General features: G+C 38.5%; 1 protein-coding gene across 1 annotated transcript in view; it reads right to left on the bottom strand.

Moving 5' to 3' along the window:
• Nucleotides 1–177: 177 nt before the first annotated feature.
• Nucleotides 178–22685, bottom strand: part of LOC307157927 (adenylate cyclase 9) — a 61068-nt gene continuing 38560 nt past the window's right edge. Inside the window, exons 2-10 of the mRNA XM_079869921.1 lie at nt 18266–18435; nt 15203–15298; nt 13485–13726; nt 11705–11807; nt 11254–11462; nt 9613–9772; nt 8878–9020; nt 6772–6795; nt 178–6632 (exon numbers count right to left, since the gene is read on the bottom strand). Coding sequence (XP_079726047.1) covers nt 5339–6632; nt 6772–6795; nt 8878–9020; nt 9613–9772; nt 11254–11462; nt 11705–11807; nt 13485–13726; nt 15203–15298; nt 18266–18435 — 2441 coding nt within the window. The 3' untranslated portion in view covers nt 178–5338. The remainder of the gene's footprint in view (nt 6633–6771; nt 6796–8877; nt 9021–9612; nt 9773–11253; nt 11463–11704; nt 11808–13484; nt 13727–15202; nt 15299–18265; nt 18436–22685) is intronic.

Here is a 22685-nt window from a genome sequence, read left to right as displayed (position 1 = left end):
ACGCCCCTTACGCAAACGTGTACGTCACGCGGTAGTGACCATAACAACCGCTAGAGGCCGGTGTTTACATGTAAATGTCGAAGATGTAGTATTCAATCGGTTCAAATTTGAGTGTACCCTCACAAAAGTGTACCATGTTGACAAATATTACAGTTGGTACTATTTATTGTTACTGTGACACCTCTTTATTAAAATTGAATTCAAGTTTCTTGCACAGGTAAAAGCGATTTTTCAGTAGTATCTGCAAACTGCCATTGAATTGCCATGGTACAGCCTTGCAACTTGTATACACAATAAATACTTGATAAGAATAAAGCAAGGAAAGTCATGGGCTATTTAAAGGGATATAAAACTTGCGTGGTAGTGTGTGCACAGGGTATATTGTTAATGTGAACAGACATAGAAAGCTTTAAGGTATATTCCTTGTAAATCAACAGGCAACACGCAGACTTCAACACTGTATTATTGGCTTTCCCTTTTCATCCATTAGCTTTGATGTAATAGTATGGCACATGCATCGGTATAAATAATACAAAAATGAAATAGGTTATATGTTAAATACAGAGCAATGCATATGTACAAACAAAGGAGAAACTTTATACAAATGAATAAATGACTGTGTCTCCAAAGAAACTGACTGAAACTCAAAATCATACATTCTTTAATAATTACACTCTTTGGCAAGAAGTCTCAGTGTGTAATACTTCTATTAAAAACACACATTTGTGTGTCGAATTATACATACACACATTTATTATGTCAAATTGCTTGTATTCATCAATTGGACCAACTGAAGTGATTGTAAAGTAGAAAAAAACTCTAATAAAATGTGGCTCTACTGTTATCATGCATATAAGTTCAGCCCTTTCATTCACCCTAAATGTGTTTTTTGCTTTGCTCATGATGAAGTCTCAAGCAGAAGTAATGGAATGGAAAGTTATGTATCATAATGCCTATGATAAAAAACATAAATGTGCTTCGTCAAGCTAAGTTCAAGCTCTAAAGCAGCAGTTCAGAGGCTGAAGCGTAATGCTTATTTAGTTGGATCAAGTTTAATATTGCTCTGCTCTCTGAAACAAGGTTGTGTGCTCATTCCCCCTCCAGACAGCAAGGGCACGTTTATTATTATTTAGCAAAAGTTGTGCCCTATAAAAGATATTAAAAATACATGGCTTGCAATGCTTGGCGTCACCGAGAACACATCAACTTAACAGTCAGCACGGAATAAAAATGACTTCAAGAATGGCACCTAGTAGTAAAATGACAATATTCACCCTACCAATATTTCAAAATGAAGAGCAGATCACATTCAAAAGGAATATACAGTGAGAATGAACACGTCAAGCTAATAAGAAAAGGCACAGCGCTAAAGATCACATTAAGACACAAGCAGTAAGAAATTGAACATATAAACAAGAATTTCAATTTGACTGCTCGATGCCTTCTAAATGAGTAAAAGGCACTAATATATACAATGAGAAATACTGACAAATGAATCGCGTTTTAGAACAATTCCCTTTTAGGATCTTGGCAGATTGCAAATTCACAGAAATGTCAAAAAAAAAGTTATGCATTTCACATTTGCTCATAATCAGAGCATAATCCCTATAAATGTGAAAAGTCAACAACATATCTTTGAGCACACAACCCTTGGTTGCCTATCATAAAGCTAAAAGGTAAGGAAAACAATTAAACTGCTATCAAAAGGTAAACACATCATGGACTAAAGCATGTGACAGTCATATAATGGATGCAGTATCAGTGCAGATTAAGTTACTTACAAAGCGACAACTCAGTGGCAAAAAGATTCAAATCTACATTTACAGATCCTTTTGCTAATATCCCATACAATAATTCACCCTTTATATTGCACATCAAAAGACAAGCAGGCAGAGTTAAGGCTATGGTCTAACCTATTCTAATATTCACATGAGTCTGTACATTTGACTGGCTAGAGTAAATATATGTTACCTAGATTATTGCCAGTACTCACAACCGTCCTCTGCCACTTAATTGTGAACATCATTTCTTGTCCATTTTATTTTGAAATAGTTAAAGTTTCTTTTTTTCACATTTTAAATAATTAAATTCACTTTTCTCGCTTATGATATTGTTGACAACCAAAATCAAAGCCAACATTAAATGGCATGTTAATACTCTCATTTGATGTATTTTCTTAAAGGTGCAGTAAGCGATTTCTGAGAAACACTGTTAAAAGTGTGCCACAACACACTTGGAAGTTAACTAAGGCCCTGATTACACCTGGTATTAAGATGTGTTTTGGTCGATGGGGTCACAAGTAGACGAGGGAGACACATTCCTGTTTACACCTGGTGTTTTAATCAGTCTCTTTCGTCTACTTTAAACCACTTCTGTCCTCATTTCTTTGAGGGGAGAGTCTATGGGTGGGGAAAATGTATGTGTTTTTTCAGATCTTTCAATCTAATGGATGAAATAAGCTTGTGCAATTTACATATGATTGCGACCAAAAACGACAGAAAAACACACAGAGAACATCAGTTTTTGTTTCTGCTCTGAAAGCTGCAAGACCAGCCAAGCGCTGTGAGTGTGTGTTAGAAATCAGGAATGGTGCGAGAACATTGTGCTTGGTACATTTTTCGTCTTCAAACCAAACTTGTCTGGCTAATGCTTCCCATAATGTTTACGTATTATCAGAAGGAGGAGAGTAGGCGTCTTTCAAACACATTCGACCACATGAGCGTTTACACTAAGAAAGCAATCCGGTCGAATGTGTTTTCAACTACCTCTGGAAGTGGTGGAAAGTGGACCAGCTCAAAACGTTTTAGACCCCATTTACACCTGTATTTAGCGTCGTCCACTTGTGATCCAATCGAACAAAACGCATCTAGGTGTGAACAGGGCCTAGAGGTCTGTGCGTGGTTCTGTAGAGGCTAGGTTCTGCACCCACCTGTTCCCGCCTAAAATCACTCTCACATTTAAATTTCCCCTAAAAACAGAGAGAGGGATTGGGGATAACAAATAAAATTCTTGTATAGCCAACATTTCATATTTGTTATTTTTGTCATTTCATGATACAGTCAACACAGTAAAAAAAAAAAAAAAAAAAAATCTCTCACAAAGAAAAATAGGCTAAATTAAATATGACATCTGTTACTCAAATTATAAGCCAATAATACGAATAAATGAAACCGGTGGGCTATAGCTATACTGCAAAATTAAATATTTAGTTTTTAACAGAATGTCACTGACTAACGATGGTTTCAGTAGCATCTCTCCTCCCAAAGAGAAAAAAGGCTGAATGTTCTCTCTGAAGGTGCACTCGTGGCCGGGATGCAACGAACTGGGAACTTTGTAAACGGCACCACAGCAGAAAGTTGTGTTCACTTCAAGTTCAAGCGTGAATACGCTGTTGTCATGTCACACGTTACATGTCAGTCAAACGTCCTCTTGGGCGGTCCTTGCCCAAGAAAAGCTGCGATAGAGTCCAGACCTTCTGCCTTTTTTTGTTGTTGTTGCTTTTTGATAGTATAGACCTGCTTTGTACCATGTACAGCACTTTGGATCAGTCTATATTGTGTTTAAATGTGCTTTATAAATAAATGTTGTTGTTGCCGTCAGTCTGAAGGTCTGGCAATGCGAGACTAGCTTATACTCTTGTGTACTCTGTTAAATTTTTGTTCTCCCTTGTCATTCGTTCTTCATCTTCGCTTAGTTTTTTTGTGAAGCATTATTTTGCTTCACTTCAGCTATGATAGAGAGACATCCACATCCATGTTTGTGCATTTTGGGGGCGCAGCAATGAAAGAAGGGTGTGTTTGTTTGGGCTGATTTCAAATATCAACAGTGTTTCTCAGAAATCGCTTACTGCACCTTTAAGTGCAACATAATATTCAATGAGGAAAAATAACGGAGGACAGGATTTAATTTTATCCATCAGGAATTGTTTGGATGGTGGAAGTAGGTAATACCAGAATAAAGCCAAACCTGAAACAACACCAGCAACCCACTTTCGAGGAGGATTCTTGATCACAGCATCTCCCAATTTTGAAACGTTGTTTTCAAATCTATCGTTATTTGCCATTATTGCCATAATCATTTTACCATTAATCATCATTGAATTGCTGCACTACCTACAAAAGTCTATAACACTGTTATATGGCTATTGGCTAACTTTATTTTTTCCATGCCCGTGAGACAAACATTTTTGCTTTTACAACAACGTGCACTGATGAATCATCCAGAATAAGACCAGGATCTTTTTTAGGAGAGTAAATGGGGTCAATGTTGATTTTTTTTTTTTTATGTTGATTTGTAATCAAATTGCCCACATCTTAAACCAGTAGCTCACAGTAGCTGATGCATGAAAGCATTTTTGTCCTTAAAGACTACGAATGTGTCCTTTAAGACTATGAACTCATTAGCGTTAAGGCAAACTTGCCACGTCGTCTAAGAACTCATTGTTAGTTCTCAAGCCAACATTTAGCTGCAGAATGAAGAGCGACAGGAAGAAAAATAAAATCACGAAAAAAGACAGAAAGCCCATAATCAGACAGTTACATGCATCAAGATAAAGCAAGAGAAATAATCTCCTGTGAAATATTTGATATTCTTGATTGTAGGTGAATTTAGCCCATAGCTTGCTCTACATTTCACTAATACTTCTTCACAGACACTTTTGGCCATGCACCATTCAGAGTCTTTGGGTCTTTTTAAAATCGCAATATAGAGTTTAGCTTTGTGAAATTGTTTGGAATACTGACTGTTGAACGTTCCGACGACGAGAACTCAAAAATATCAATAAATATCCCAAAATATATCAAATACTTCCACAAAAATTAAAGCATTTTCGAACATCAATTTTACATGCTAAATTTGTTTGATCTTTAGCTAAAGATTTGATTGAGAAATCTTTTTTTTTTTTTTAATGCCTCATACATATTGTTATCCTAAAGGCACTTCATTAAAAGAAAATTCACGAAAATAACGAAAATAGACAATAGTAGGGGAATAATAGTCTAAATTAAATTAGCGGGAATAACTGCGGTCTGTTTAAGGATGGGACTTCAGGTCTGTGCCATCCCAATGCATCTCCCTAGCATTTCTTATTCCATGTAGAAATGATTCGGAGTTTTTACGGTCCACAGCACTAGATGTGAAAGCGTCTCCTGGTTCAGCTAGCGGTATAAAGACTTTTTAGATTATGTGCTTAAACTTTCCACTCCACATACACAGATGCAAATCTACACAAGCATTCGTCCCTAAACATGCCTATCCCTACAAACTCAACGGAGAGGGTTGCAAGCCCATGTTTAAAGGGTTTAGACCAACAGCAACAACATTGTTGGCGTGTTTAGAGTCAAAGTTTTGTCATTTCACCCATGTACGCTATTTCTCCCGCCTTGTCTGCATTGGCCTCTGCGTTTTCCACCCGGACAGGAGAGGCCAAAGTCGGTTCTGCTTGTTTATCGAATACCACTGGACTTGCGCTCAGGTTGGTTTCTGGTATGCAATTCAGGCCAACAGCAGATGCGGATCGTTGGGCCTTGGACGTACCGTTGCTTCCACCAATCTTTTCGGGAAAGTCTCTACCAGCATATCCCTGTCCGGTAAGCCCTGAACTCACAGAGAAAGATGCACCTACTTTACTGGCATTGGTTGCCATCATCATATTAGCGATTTCATCGGTGGGCGAGCGGCCGATGCTGCCGTCCACCTGCGCTCGAATTTCTGGAGAGACCGAGAGCTGGTATTGAGGTACAGGTCCGCTGTCTGCGCTCTTCGGGTAAAGGTAGGTCTTCATTTGACCCTTGCCCTTCACGTTGACGGTACCTCGGTAGTCGAACTCGTAGTCCATTCCGCTGAGCACGCAGTAGCTCTCCTCACTAACCTGAGCGCGACACTCCACACCAGTCGTGTCCATCCGGCTGGCGATGTTCACCGTGTCTCCCCAGATGTCGTAGAGGAGCTTGGTGGTGCCGATGACTCCGGCAGTGAGGGGTCCGTGGTTGAACCCAATCCGTAACTTGAACTTAAATCCCAGCATGTTTTTATTGAAGTCGTCCACCACTCGCATCATTTCCAGGCAGAATTCGAAGAGCGCTCGCAGGTGGGCGTGCGGATGGGCCTGGTCGCTACACTGTTGCGTATTGAGCCCCGACGCCGCCATGTAGGTCGCGCCGATCGTCTTGATCTTCTCTATGTTGGAAAAGTCAGACTTGCGCAAGAGTTCGTCGAAGTCCCCGATGAGTTCGTTGAGGACGCGGTAGCACTCTTTCCCACCTTCGTAGCTCTCTTCGTAGAACTCGCTGAAGTTGACGATGCTGGCGAAGATGACGCCCACATTGTCGTGGTTCTTCGAGTAGCTCTGGGTCACCTTCAGCTGCTCGGCCACGTGGATCGGGATGATGTTGCGCAGGAGCCAGTCCGCCTGGTCCCGCATGTTTTGGATTTTGATGCGGTGCTGGTCTGCTTCCACGTTCCCGTGGAAGTGTAGACGGTAGCTCACCTCGAACTCACGGTTGAGGAACCAAACAAGAAGTAGCAACAGGAAAAAGGCAACCAAAGCCTCTGGGCCGAGTAGATCCTGCGGTCGGGCCGAATCTTCTACAGAGGACTGGACGTCATTAATGCTGCTGTTGAAGTCACTGGATCTGGTGACGTGAATATAGAGGAAGACAATTTCAATAGTAAAACAAAAATGAAAACTGGGAAATTTTGAGTGGTATACTAGCATAAAATCAAGCCAATAAAATGTGAAACAGACAGTAGTATCCGTAGTCTTAAACTTACCTCAAAAATAAACGTTCCCAAGTGCTAAAAGAAAAATTGACAGAGAAAAGTTAGCTTTTAATTATATTAGAATAACACAACTAATCTATGAAAGCCCAATCAAAAGCACCATAAATCACAAACCTTTAAGAATTAATACTTTTATTTAGAAAGGATGCAGTAAATGAATCAAAAGTGACAGTAAAGATATTAAGGGCCAAATTTACTAAACAGGGCAAATTAGCGTGAGAGCGCAATCCTATAAAAACACAGAGTGGAAAGTTCTGCGCGTGATCTACTGACAACAAGCAAATTAAAGGACACAGACGCAGCCGGATCATTTCCATAATGACCAACACAATCTAGCAAGAGCAGCGCAAATTAGCATTATTTTAATTAGTTAATTAGTTTAAGACATGCTTTTTTTGGGGGCAGCAAACAATGGCGCAAGTACCAGTAAATTGACTTGCACAAATCATAGTAAATCACCTTGTGTGAATCATTTAACTTTCCTCCCATAAATTTGCTTCTGAAAGGGAAACTCCTACAAATGCATATGCAAAAAGGTCAGCCGCAAAAGAAAAAAACCCTGTCCACGCCTTATCATCAGCGCTAATTTTTCACTGCGTGTCTTTAGTAAATGTATCATAATGGGAAAAGGAAAAAGACAGTAAAAGAGGGAGACAGAGACAGATGCAAGCTGTTAGTTAAAAGATTTCTAATTCAAATTTATGCTGTTTGTACTTTCTATTCATCAAAAGGGCTTTTCACACTTGAAATAGTTAACCCTGGGTCACTCTAAACCCTGGGAGAAAGGAATCATGGGTTATCATGCTTCACGTTTCACACTGCTCGTAATTTACCCGGGGCTAAAAATGAATTTTGGGTATTCATAAACTGACATTTCCACACTGTACATTCCTAAACCCCGGGTCAAAGTCCTTATTCGCATATTTACAGTGACAGTGTCAGTGTGACTGGACAAACGCTGCAAGCGACCTGTTCACATAAAGTCTCTAGGAGTGCACGTCCTCAAATTACATTTTTTTTCTCTATTTTTTTCTGCATTGGCTTAATGTAAAGGAATCAAACGGTTTTGTTTTCGCCACTTGACATCTTTCCTATCAAACACTAAAACGACTGTTTATACAATACACTGTTTCCATGACTGTCCAAAGCACGAGAATATGAGGCACGCGATTGTTTAGGTTGCTAAGAATCTAGTCGTAACATTATAACACTGTACACATTTGGCAGCGCAATGCGAAGTTAAGTGTAAAAACAGTGCAGTGGTCGGGAGCAGGGTTTCATAACCCCGGGGTAAAAAGTCAAATCACCTTTATTTATATAGCGCTTTATACAGTACAGATTGTTTCAAAGCAGCTTTACAGTGATAACAGGAAAATGATGCATTTCGGCTGTTTTTCAGCTGAAATCAGTTCAGTGTAGATGCTAATCCTGCTTTTAAATTACAAGTGTGAAGCGCTATTTAACCAGGGTTACAAGCGGTGTTTAGAACGATGATAATCGCAGTGTGAAAAGCCCTAAAGAATCCTGGATTTTTTTAAAATCATGATTTACAAAAAATATGAAGCAGAACAACTCAACTCAACATTGATAATAATAACCAGAAATGCTTCCTGAGCATCAAATCATCATATCAGAATGATTTCTGAAGGATCATGTGACACTGAAGACTGGAGTTAATGATGCTGAGAATACAGCTTTGATCACAGGAATAAATTACGTTTTACAATATATTCCGACAGAAAAGTTATTTTAAATAATTATAATATTCCACAATATTAATTTCGTACTGTATTTTTGATCAAATAAATGCTAAGGCCAAATCTTACTGACCCCAAACTTTTGAATGAAAGTATACGTAACAAAGTTTTAAATGTCTTGTTTTCCAGTTAAAATAACTAAACATTTTGTGTTACTGTACTGGCATATTTTTCCACATGTTTTCTGTTTAAAATAAGGTAAAAGAAAAACCTGCCAGTGCAGTGTGACAAAATGCATTCTCATTCTCCAAAAACAAGTCAAAAATACACATTAAAACTATGATTTTTTGCAGCATGCAGCAGTTCAGTGTATAATGTGTATATTTGTGATAGTTTGAACCTGCATGGAGGGCTCCAGAGCACACTGAGAAAGGTGATTCCCGCTAGCGTCGCCAGGCTTGAACGCATCCAGAAACTCAGCTGACAGAAATTGCAGTACTGGATGATGGCAATTATAACAGCACAGCAGGTGAACATGGTGAACTGGGGAAAAGAATTAGACATGAATTAAACATGCTCATGCTCGCAGCAGAGTGTGTGCAGGATTGCAGTTTACAGAAATATGCACTTTCCTGACTGCTTCGGTTGCTGCATCTATTCTACCACATCACCAGACATATCTATACAATCTTACATAATAGATATGTACCTTACATACTAAAGTGCACACTTAAAAGCATTTACCCCAGCATGCACATTCACTGTGTTAGCAAGACGCTATGCTGTATGCGTTTTTGCTACTCCTAAAAGGAGTTACTGTATATGAAATGGTTTCTTGTGTTTGTTTTTTAAATACATACTTTAGAGTGTTTTTGAGGATAATTTACACAATAAGGTCCTATAAACTTTCCAAGCATTAAAATGTTTATATACACTACTGTTTAAAAGTTTGGGGTTGGAAAGATTTTCAATGTTTTTGAAACATTCTCTTCTGCTCACCAAGGCTGCATTTTTTTTTTCTCACCAAGGCTGTCAACTTTTGATCTATTTGCTGAATAAAAGTATCAACTTCTTTCACACACACACAAAATGACAAATGAAAACGCCTCCACAATGTCTTTGCTCTTGTGTTCACCTGTATGGAGTCATGCATATCGCAGGTGATGTGAGAGAACACAGCCACGGCAGGTAAAGACACCAGCACTGCCCCGATCATGTGACGAGGAACCCAGCCGGAAATGGCCCAGAGGAGGGTCATGGTGCAGTTCAGAACGCTGTCCAGGTAAAAGGCTCTTCTGTGAAGGATATGCACACTTCGTCAGGACTGTACAGTATCAGTATGTGCAGTTCAAATACACTGTGTACTGTACATTATGCTGCTATTGCCCAGGTCCAGTTTTAAAACTGAAGTAACAGTCTATTGTGAACAACAAAAGGGAAAAACATCCCAATGTCATACTGGAATATGAAAAATACTCCCAAATTTTAAAGCCAGCGATTTTCTTGATAGTGGACCTTAGTTAGAGCAGACGCCATATTTAATTTGCTGTAAACCAAGGTTAACTAAAACTAAAACCATATAAAAAAATGATTTCATGTTACTTACTTTAGTTTAACATGATGTGCTAAAATAAATTCAAAATATAATGAAAAATTACACAGACATTTTGACATTTGTTAAAAAAAACTACTCAAATTATAAAAATACAACAACAAAAAAACACTAAACCTTAGAAAAAATAAAATATGAATAAAAATATAAGATAAAAAATAAGATGTCAACTTAAATAATATTAATTAGAATAGCAAAATTATAAAATGTACAAATATGAATTAAGAAATATGAATACAAAATATAATATCTCAAATCTAAATATACTAAAATCACACTGATGTGAACAAAAACATAGGAATAGTGTCTATACAATGAGTGCATCATTGACAATGAAACACTGAAGAAAAAAAAAGTAGACCAGTAGACCAAAAATGTATTGGCTGTAAAAAGCACATAATTGATTTTGACATTTCTATCAGACAGTAAAATCAAATCTCGCCACAATTTCCAGGGAGTAAACCAATTATCTCCATTTAATCTCATTGCAAAGAGAGATATTCTTAAAAACTACTGCCAAGCAGATGACTGAATGCAAATAAATTGCATTTAAATTTTTTATTTTACCTCCAAAGGATTATAAAGCTCTTAAATTTGAATATGAAACATGGTTTTGTATCAGCCTGGAACAGATCCAGCCGCATGCTGGTTAAAACAAAGTCATTCCTCAGCGCTGTTTAACCACATACAGTATATTATTTTATAATATTTTCACTTAAGTCCCATTCTGTTACAGCAGCAATATTTCTAAAATGTGTTAATTATAAAAGCCTTGAAATTCTTGTTGAAAATACTCAGACCTGACAGATCACAAGCAATGGAGGCATTTCTGAAATGCATTAAAAAAGATAATTAAATTTGATCCATTGAATATTTAGAGCAAGTAAAACCTTCTTTTCAAAACTGTTTGGCCTCATCCACTCAGGCAAGTTTTAATAAGATAGTTCATCCAAAAAATTACATTTCTATTTACCCTCATGTCATTCCAAACCTGTAAAAAGTATTTTCCTCAAAAACAGAAATGACGTGTTGCGCCATATTTGATCTGGAATATACAGCAGCGAACAAGTTAAACTAAACTTTTTATGTTTCATGAAAACCAATAAATTCCAATGGTTTGGAATGACATGAGGGTGACTAAATGATCACAATCTCCACACTCACCGTATAGCAAGCACTAGGGCCAAACATTCAAGCACAGCAGCCACTGCGGCCACTATAAGGGCAGGCGTGGGCAGGGGCTTCTGGGTAACCAGTGGTCGAAGGAAGCAAGCCAACGAGAGAGCCAGAAACACACAACAGCACAGGAGCATGTCTAGGAAGGAGCTGAACGTTGAACTGGCAAACGTCTGGACGGGAGCGTGTGTCTTAACCTGACAATCAACAGAAAGATCGATCAGATCAAGTGAGATATTACCTAATATAACATATTTACATCTCATAATATCTTTACATGTATTTCAAAAGACAGACCACCAGAGGGCAGTACAGACAGCGCAAAAAAAAAAAATGCCTTTTCTAAATCTCAGACCCAGACTGAGTAAAAAAACAGTTATAAACATTGTGACAGAGAGAACAAATGAAAAGCGACAGATAAATGAAAGGAACGTCTTACCTCGTCCTGGTAGCTGGTCCTGTAAGCCGACTCCAGGGATCGGTCTATGAAAGTGTGGCTCAACTTGTTGATGGGCGGTTTGAAGAAGTAATCTTTCATCAGACTGCAAGGCCGAAGCACAGAAGACAACATTAGATAGTGGAGGGAATTCATCCACTGCATCTGTTTTTCTTATGTGCATGCAGAAAGTTTGTGTAGAAATGAGGCATGTTTGTGGTGGGAAAAAAAGAGAAACGCAGATGGTGCGGAGATATATCAACGCAGAACTGCGTATATATAGAGAGTTGTTTATGAGTGAATCACACGAAAACACATCCTGGTCATACTTCAAACCAAAATCAAAAGAATGTATGAGAAGTATAAATATTAAAAGTTTGCTGTTAAAACCAGATTTTATTTTATTTATCTTTTCCATAGTGTGATATTTGGTGAACTACAGTGAATCCAATTAGGGTCAATTTGACCACCTCCATAAAAATAATACCCAGATATTTAAAGTGCCCCTATTATGCTATTTTAAAAGGTCCCTAATTTAGTTTTGGAGGTCTCCTACAACAGGTTTAGATGCATCCAAGAGCAAAAAAACAAACAAACAAATAAAATACTATAATTCTCTCAAAATATACATTGCAGCATCACCTCTTGTTCTTTTCTCAGTGTCTGAAATGGTTCAATAAAGGATTTGGTCTCTTAAACCCCTTCTTTCTGAGAACTACTCTGCTCTGATTGGTCAAATGACCCAGTCTGTTGTGACTGGTCTACTCTGCTCTGATTGGTCAGATGACCCAGTCTGTTGTGATTGGTCTACTCTGCTCTGATTGGTCGAATGGCTCAGTCTGTTGTGACTGGTCTACTCTGCTCTGATTGGTCCAATGACCCAGTCTGTTGTGATTGGTCTACTCTGCTCTGATTGGTCAAATGGCTCAGTCTGTTGTGATTGGTCTACTTTGCTCCGATTGGTCAAATGGCCCAGTCTGTTGTGATTGGTCTACTCTGCTCTGATTGGTCAAATCCCAGTCTATTGCGATTGGTCTACTCTACTCTGATTGGTTAGAAGGTCCAGTTTATTGAGCGTGTCTGAAACCAAATGCCCATTAGAAAATCTGAATTTCAACTTCAGCGGCTTCCTCAGGACTTGATATACAGTGATATGAACAGTAATGATGGCATCATTGTTCACGGGCAGCCAATGAAGACCATAGGCTGGCATTACGCAAATTTGTTACAAACATACTCAAGTTTCTTCAGGAAATGAGACTGACAATAATTACTGACAACTCGTTTCAGGCAGTTCAGAATCTGACCTTTCTTTTAGGAGACAATAACTCCATGTATCTGCACTTTGATCTTTGAAATTTTGCAGACCTTTTACATTCACAAACAGCTACAATACTGTATACTGCACAATACAGTACATATACTGCAACAGTATATTGCACAATACACGAAAGGTAAAATCTGAAAGTAGAATAAGGGCAACTTCAACTATATCTGCGCATATAGCATAGATAAACTGGATTATAATGGTTACTAATTTTGCACTAAAATACTATATGTAACTATTTAGTACATTGTTAGCATTTATAGAGGAAGACAAGAAAAATGGACTGTCCAGGACCGGAGGACACACACAGTACATCACAGCACACTACATCAAAGTGCATCAAGTGTCCCTCTGGGAACAGCATGACCTCCACTGGTGCCGGTTAAACAATAACGTTCCATCTTGTCTGACATTTTTGTCCCAGCGGGCCTCGTCCTCACTGCTGTCGTTTCCTACCTGTCCTCCTTTATCACGTCCACAAAGTGAGCGTCGCTCCTCTCGCGGAAGTTTTTGGAGCGCAGTGGGATGAGGGCGGAGTGGTCCATCGTTCCCATGCAACTTATGCCTCCTACTCCGGGCCACTTCTTCTCCTTCTCCTGCAGCATCTCGCACAGGGACGTCTGGCTGTGGGTCAGGGGCTGCTCCAGATGAGGGCTTAACAGGCCATTAAGGGTCTTGGGACTCCTGCCTTGTGGTCCCTGAAGAAGATTCAGAAGACACAAACAAAGAAAGCCATTATGAAAGGCCTATTATGCCTTTTTTCAAAGTCTTGATTTTGTTTTTGTGGTCTGCTAGAGTAGGTTTTCATGCTTGAATGTTCAATGTTCATGTTGAATGATTATTTTTCACATATTTGACATTGTTGCAGCTCCTCTCTTCTCAGTCTGTCAGTAATGCTCTGTTGAGTTTCTGTCTCTCTATGAAGCCCCTCCTTTTGAAAGCTCAGTGTGCTCTGATTGGTCGGCTGGATCAGTGTGTTGTGATTGGTCAACCGCCTCGAGCGCATTTCAGGGATGTCACGTCCCTTACCATAACAGTGAGTTTCAACACACTACTAACTAACTCAACCAGGCCTCACTCCTTTATTTTGCATATGCCTAGTGCAGGAATTATTTAAATGAGGAATATTGTGACATGTTTGTTCCCAGAAGAAACTCAAGACTACAATGGAGGCGTTTCAGGGAGTTCAGAAACAGTGTTACTGATATAGAGAATTCTCCCTCTGGAGTGACTTAGTGCTTTCTAACTTTGCAGACCTTTTTCATGCTCAAACAGCAACATTATACACACTAAAGAAAGGTAAACTTGTAAAAACAGTTATCTTTAACAAGAGAGCATTTCGATAAATAAGAAAAACCTTAAATATGTCAATAAATAAGACCGCTCATTTATGCACATTTATGGTTATAACCAATATTATGCACAAGCTGGCAATGCAAATGCAACCTTTATGGGTGATCACATAAAATTATATATATATCAATTATATCACATTATATCACACATATCCAGGCCACACTTAAAAGAAATAAAGGCATTATTTTCATGTCAGTTAGGCACATTCTCATTCATGTAATTCTCATTACTGTGTCCAGATGTTTTCCTTTTATTTATTGATTTATTCATTTTTTGTTATCTTCATTATTCTCAATAGTAATTTTTACTAATAGACAAAAACATATTAAATACAATTATGAAGTAAACTACCATTCAAAAGTTTGGGGTCAGTAAGATATTCATCAAAGGATGCATTAAATCAATCAAAAGTGACAGTAAAGACATTTATATCCGTACAAAAGATTTATATTTTAAAAGTTCTTTTAAACTTTCTATTCATAAAAGAATCCTGAAAAATGTATCATGGTTTCCACAAAAATATGAAGCAGCACAACAGTTTTCAACGTTGATGCAGCAAATCTGCATATTACAATGATTTCTGTTTTTATTATTATAACCAATAGGTCTAGCTCGTCTAGCTAATCTAAGATAGCAGGACATTTGAATTAAATGGCTCTTTTTCCTGTATAAAAGGTCTTGTTACATTATTTATTGAAACTCCATTGTATTTTCTAAGTTGCACCAAACGATGCAGTTTTAGCTAGGCATAAAAAAGATTAAATACTGGGGATTTTTAAATTCTACTCATTGAGATCAGATGCAAGACACACACACACCTTTCTGTTGATGGTTTTGTGGTCAGGATCTGTGCAGCTGTTGCTGTGAAGTGACCCGTCTTCAGAAGCTAACACGCTACACGAGGGACAGGCAGACTGAGGGAGAGAAGCAGAAAAACATGACAAACAGAGCCGAGTCAAACACTTCACTTACTGTTTAAGTCAATAAAAAACTAAACTTAGAAACAAGGCTCCACATGGAAAGGTCAGTGATCTTTGTTCACAATGCTAGTGTGTAGCTTATTAGCACATTGCTAAGTGATTGCTATGGCACTGCTAGGTGTGTAACCCTGTAAAGATAAAATAGTCAGATTTGTTTTATGTATTTAAATAGAACAGTTCATTGAACATTTAGACAAAATATTAACTGTAATTAAATATTAATATTAATTGTCGAGAATCATTTCTGATGCATCAGGCTTGTATGGCTCGGTAGGCTATTGAGAATATGGAGCTCAAACTTCAGAAGAAAAAACCCCTGAAGATTATTCAGAGGCCCAAACTGAGCAAAAATATGCAATTTGGTGCAGCTGCTTATATTTATATGGCCAAAAAGTAAGTTGAAATTCTGATAGCTTGTAAAGTTAACCAAGGAGATCTTTATAAACATTGTAACAGACTACTTTCATGCATATAAATATCAGTAGTCAGTAGTAGTGATGGCAGCTTTAGCAAGCAGCTCAAAAATCTGTTGCGTATGCCATTTAGCATTTGCCGTTTGAATATGCAGGGGTTTAAAAATCAGCAATGTTTGCCCTTGGAGATGAATAATTACTACAGATGGACTCTTGCACAGGAGGAGAGAGCAGCGGTTCTCCTGCCCTTGCAACTTAAGGTCCCATCAGTATTAAAGTGCAATGACGAGAGTATCTCTTGCAAGGCTGTGGTTGCTTGGATGAATGCATTGTGCATGTGACTGATCGATCAAATTTAAAAGGAGAGGTGGATGCAATTCACACAGGCGCATTATGATCACTGCTCATCACTGCTCTGACCACGCTCACTTATTGATGTGCTCATTACGATCCCTCATGGCCTAAATCACTGCAGTGTTTCACATAATGCATCAGCATGGTGTGTTTCCAGCAGGGATTTTTCATCAGTAAAAGGAATAATGCTGTTCTGAGAACACTTGAGAGAAAGCAGCATGCGTTGAGACATTGTGCATTAACGTAAAATGAAAGCCAATGAAACACCCGACAAACTGACTCCAATATTCAGAGATAGATTTGTAATGATATAATCAGAAAATAATGGATGAACATACAGTGCTGGTCAGAATGATTTGCCCCCTTGGTAAATATAATCAAAGATGGCTGTAAAAAAATAAATCTGCATTGGTAATCCTTTTGATAATTTAATGTTTTTTTTTTTTAAATGCAAAAATCGAACATTTTATTGAAGTAAAAGAATTGAAAGTGTGTGTGTGTGTGTGTGTGGGGGGGGGGGGGGGGGGGGGTCTCCAAAACACGTTGGGAACAATTATTTGCCCCCTTGTATTAAATACTTTTTGCAACCTCCTTTTTCCAAGATAACAGCTCTGAGTTTTCTCCTATAATGCCTGATGAGTTTGGAGAACACCTGACAATGAGATCAGAGACCATTCCTCCATACAGAACCTCTCCAGATCCTTCAGATTCCCAGATCCATGTTGGCGCTTCTCCTCTTCAGTTCAGCCCACTCATCTTCTATAGACTTCAGGTCAGGGACTGGGATGGCCATTGTAGATTTTTGGTTTTGTGCTCAGTGACCCATTTTTGTTTTGATTTTGATGTTTGTTTTTGGATCATTGTCCTGATGGGACCACTGTCCAACAGGCTGTCAGGTTTAGATTTTTTATCTGTTGGTATTTGATCAAATCCATGATGCCATGTATCTGAACAAGATGTCCAGGACCTCTGGCAGAACATTAGGCCCACAGCATTAAAGATACAGCAGAGTATTTAATTTTACACATGGGGTACTTTTTTATCCCTGTGTGCACCAAACCCATATTAAGTGTTTAGCGCCAAAAAGCAAAAAAAAAAAATGGTTTGAGCACAAAACCAAGCATCTGCAATGGCCATCCCATTCCCCAGACCTGAACCCAATAGAAAATGAGTGGGCTGAACTGAAGAGGAGAAGCGAACAACATGGATCTGGGAATCTGAAGGATCTGGAGAGATTCTGTATGGAGGAATGGTCTCTGATCTCATTGTCAGGTGTTCTCCAAACTCATCAGGCATTATAGGAGAAAACTCAGAGCTGTTATCTTGGCAAAAGGAGGTTGCAAAAAGTATTTAATAAAAAGGGGCAAATAATTGTTCCCAATGTGTTTTGGAGAAAAACATTCTTAATGTGATTTTCCCCCAACTTTCAATTCTTTTACTTCATTAAAAGGTTAGATTTGTGTATTTAAAAAAAAATATATATATCAAAAGGATTAACAATGCAGATTTATTTTTTACAGCCATCTTTGATCATATTTACCAAAGGGGCAAATAATTCTGACCACAACTGTATTTATTAACTTAGATTACCATCAGCTCTCTAGTTCCCTATTCAATGTATCGTGAACAGAAATTAGACACTACCAAGGGTCACTATAAACTAAATCAGTGGTTCTCAACCAGGGACCCGGAGTCCATTAGGGGCCTCAGAAAGACCTTAAGACCTCAAGATGGCTTAAAAAAAAAAAAAGACAAAACAATTATTAAAATAAGCTACAATGGTGTTTCTTGTTTTATTTAATTTTATTTTATATTTAACTCTGTACCATATTAAATTGGGAATTTTAATTATTAAAAATAATCATGATAATATTTAATTGATTCTAAATAAATATTATTTCATAATTTTAATATATTCCCTCAAGGTTTCTGTAAATAAAAAAGGTTTACTCATTACAGCAGAAGTACCATAAATCTCTTGGAGGGCTGTTGAATAGTGTCATTGACAGTGGGGACTAAATCAATGACCTGCGACGTGATTATGAGGTTGCACATTAAAACATCACTTATAATTGTGTAGGATCATGAACTTTGTTGTAAGCGGGTTAAGTGAGTGCCTGTCTGTCACACTGACCTTAGCTCTGTCCGGGCTCGGGGTCACAGCGCAGGCTGAGGATGTGACGTCAGGACTGAAGGACGTGACGCTGAGAGACTTTCGGAGCTCACTCTTCACCAGAGCAGACGGAGGACAGCTCCACTGTGTGTGCTTCACCTTCCTCCCGGATATCAGAAACGTCTTCAGGCCTGTAGAGGACACACACACACACACACACACACACACACACAGCGACCATCAAGTCCCAGCAGTGTTTGTCCATATCACTTTGGTTCGTTGTACACTGACCTGCGTCGACAGCACTCAAATGGATTCATCAATCAATTCTGAGCAAACACATGGTGTGTGAAGAGAGACACTTACAGCAACACACAGTAGATTCTGTCAAGTGCACACTGTACACTTTTTGTCATGACAGAGACAACATTTCCAGATTGCAATTCAATTTTATAAATTAAATTAAATATTTTTTTTTCAAACAATAACCAACCAGGTTAAATGGTTGAGCTTGATGAAATACAACCAACACAAACACCATATGATTTGGTAGGGAAATAAGAGGTCAGTACAACCAAGACTTGGTCAACCCTGGTTAAAAAGTTGGTTTAGCTGGTCTCCCAGCTGACAAATACCACACTAAGATCAGCAAACCAGACCACCTTGACCAGTTCAAACCGGAATGACATCTAGTCCCTAAGGCCAGCTGAAAACGCTAGGCGCTCTGCTGAAAACGTCAAGCTTTGGGCGCTTGAGAGTGTTTTGGCAGCGTTGCGTTTTTTTCAGTTGAGACACAGTTGAGAATATCCGCGAAAGTGTTACTATTATCTCATTTCACACATATTTTGTTTCTGTGTTGATTCTATATTAAAATGTCGATACAATGTAACGTATTTTCTCTGGCTCTTGTTTTAAATTATTTTGTTCTGTTACTATGCTTGTTGTTGTCATCTGTTGACGTTGTACAAGCAGAATGTGGCGATTGGTCGGTGTGGTATTAGTCCCGCCCCTCCTCCACTGTGATTGGACGGTTGGGTAAAAAGTGACAGCGGCGACCTGTAAAAAACGGCGAACGCTCAGCGCTTCAAGGCCCTTGCACACTGCGTCCAAAATTTTAGCACGTTAAAAAATAAATACGACCTCACGTTATGTCAATCACGCTTGCACACTGCCTCCGAAACTTTCGTCTGTCAAAAAAAAATTTGAATCAGGTTCGATTTTTTGCGTTTTTCGCATCCGTAGGAAGCATGGTGTTTTGACAATTCAGAGCCACCGAATCACGAATGCAAAAAAATGCATGCGATAATTTCGGACTCTGTGTGCAAGGGCCTTCAGCGAGAAAAAGACGCTCAGCACGCTCATGGCGTTTTAAAAACGCAGCGCTCACATTGAAAACAATTGAAAAAATACGCCAGCTGCGTGAAAAAACGCTTTGGTGGACACACGGCCTAAGGCTGTTTTCATCAGGGTAAATAAAGAATACATTATTTTTCAGTGATAATTTACGTGTTTAATTCTCCATTCATCAGTCTGACTCTGAAGCAATCAGACATTTGACTGAGAAGGTCAAATCAATCTACAGGCGCTGCAATGATGAAACATCCTCATAGTCTGAAAAGCATGTGATTGTTTTTGTATCCAGGCTGTAATGAAGATCATTTGTTATTTAATGTTGATTGTTTTATTATGTTTGTAAGGTGTTCTTGAGATTCATGTAAGTAAATAAAAAATAAAAAGTATTAATCACATTTCTGAAAGAAGCTGGAGATACAAATAAAATCCACAGGGAAGCTTGATGGTGGAAGAATAAAATAAGAAACATCGACTGTGAGAGGTCAAGTGTTTTATAGCCACAGCTAAAAGAGTCACTTTACGCCAAAATACTGCCAGATAGCTTCGGCTGACAGCATAGCAACTAAAAACGTCTGGGCCGATGTCAATGTTTCGACTAAGCGTCTGTGTTCCCGTCCTCAAGCACGTAATGCACCTGTCAGCGGACAGAGGCGTTCTGCCTGGCAGGAGATACTGAACAGATCTGGCATAAAATTCACTGTGAGGCTCCATATGGGGCCTGGCATAAAATGCTCTAAAAACCTCATGAATATTTAATGAGGTTCAAAAACAGGGATTTCATTTTGGCCACTTCACCAAGATGATGACCTCGAAGAAAAAACCTGGGAGGAAAATATGTGGGGGGGATGGGGATGGGGATGGGGGTTTAGATACATCATAATAGTGTTACTTTTACAAAATAGATGTACTACACAATATTGATCAAATATACTGATTAACAGTAAAATACCATCATTCAGCAAATTTCACGCAGCATAACATGAAGCATAAAGGCAATGGTAATGGCTCATTGATCTGATAATAACAATGTGGTGCAAAATACTTAAAGGGTAACTCTCGCCAAAATGCAACCTAGGGTCTTTTTGTTAATCTACCCGAGGCAAACTTTCGTTTAAAAGCATTATTAGAATGGAAACGCCACTTTTAAGTTTGACCGTATTTTCGTTTTCGGTCAAATTGCCTTTTGAATGGGAGTGATTGGGGCACTTCTATGATAGCATCAAAAATCGCTATTTTTAAAACACTATAATGTGGCTCGACACAACATGAAACTTTGCTCGAAGTATCACCAGGGGCTCTACACATGAACTCAAGCATTGAGAACATTGTTTGTGTACACAGAGTTTACTAAAAAGAAAGATTTTGAACAACTCACTGTAGCTGTGTCCGCCGGCATTTTGTCAGTCAAAAATAGTCGATTTACCCTTTAGAGTTAGGCTACCCTTTAATTTAATCTATTATGGCCTGGTTTCACTAGATTAAGCCAGGATTAGGCCTTAGTTCAGTTAGGACATTTAAGTAGCTTTTATGAACATGCCTTAGATAAAAACCTTAACTGGTGTGAATCTTGAGACAAAACAATGGCATTGATATATTGTAAGATATATTGCTCTCAAACAGTTCAAACATGCAGTTTAGTCCAGACTAGTCTTGGGGGGTGGGGGGTGATAACTATATTAACTCAGCCGGGGTGTTGAGTTAATATAGTACTTATAAACGATTAAAGAGAGCCATACAGTGAGCTATAAGGTTGTTAATCGATAGTTTTTGCGTCTGTTGAAGCCATTAGCCTACATTATTACTACTTTTAAAATAATCATGTTTAACAGCAGAATTAATGCTGGAAAAACTACATTACCCATGATAAATTTAAAAAACAAACCCATGATAATTAAAAAAAATAATGCCTCCTAAATCAGGTGTGGCTAATCACCTTCTCAATGCAAACACAACCATTTGACTTTCAACTGTGTCATTTTGATGAGCTCAGCATGAAAAGAGCTTTCCTTGAGCATTTCAGTCCTTGATGTCCCTGGATGAAAGAGCCAGGAGGAAACTGTTCAGAGAGGTTACCATGGGGCCTACAGCAACTGTACAACCAACAGTTTCAGGAATTTATGACAAAGAGTGGTCATAATATGACAACAATATCACAAATTATCCACAAATGTGGCTTGAGGTTGCAAGAAAAAAGCCACTCCTCATGCAGTCCACGACTGAGCTTTGCCACAACTGAGGCCACATGGAAAAATATGTTGTGGTCAGATAAGACTAAAATTTAATTATTTAACACCAAACAATAAGTCTGGCAGAAATCCAATACAGCTCACCTTCCAAATAACCCCATTCCTGCAGTAAAGCATGGAGATAGTAATATCCTGTTATGGGGGTGTTTCACTGGAGAACTTGTCAAGATAGAACGAAAAATGGATGGGGCAAAATACCCCATCAAATTCTTGAGGAAAATCTGCTGCCCTCTACCAGAAAGTTGTCAATGGGAAGAAGGTTTACCTTCCAACATGACAATGACCCAAATCACACAGCAAAACTGACCACACAGTGGTTGAAGGAGAAAACGGTGAATGTCCTTGCATGGCCAGACTTAAACCCCATTGAAAATCTGTGGAATGACTTGAAGACTGCAGTCCACAAACGGTCACCATCAAATGTAGCTAAATTTGAGGAGTTCTCCAAAGAGGAGTGGGCAAATATTGCAAAGTCTAGATGTGCAAAGTTAGGAGAGACATATCCCAACAAACTAAAGGCTCATTCACATCAAGGGCAATAACTATAAAGATAACTATTAGCGTTCACAAAAGTGGACGATACCGCTCTGCTTATTCTAAGCGCATGCTTGTCTGACGCTTTAATGGATTCTGATTGGCTGTCGTTCATCGGCTGGATAAAATTGTTCTAAAATATTCTTTAATATTGAGATTTTTTTTTAGAACTATATCTTTATATTTATAGTTATCGCACTTGGTGTGAACAGGCCTTAAAGGCTGTAATTAAAGGTGGTTCAACTAAATACTGACACATGGGGGTGATGCTTTTTCCAACTCAGTGATTCTGTTTTTTTATTTTTATT

The sequence above is a fragment of the Squalius cephalus genome, assembly GCF_949319135.1.
Source record: "Squalius cephalus genome assembly, chromosome: 1".
NCBI classification, from domain to species: Eukaryota; Metazoa; Chordata; class Actinopteri; order Cypriniformes; family Leuciscidae; genus Squalius; species Squalius cephalus.
Note: the sequence above shows the minus strand (reverse complement) of the source record. Positions and strands in the feature narration are given on the sequence as shown.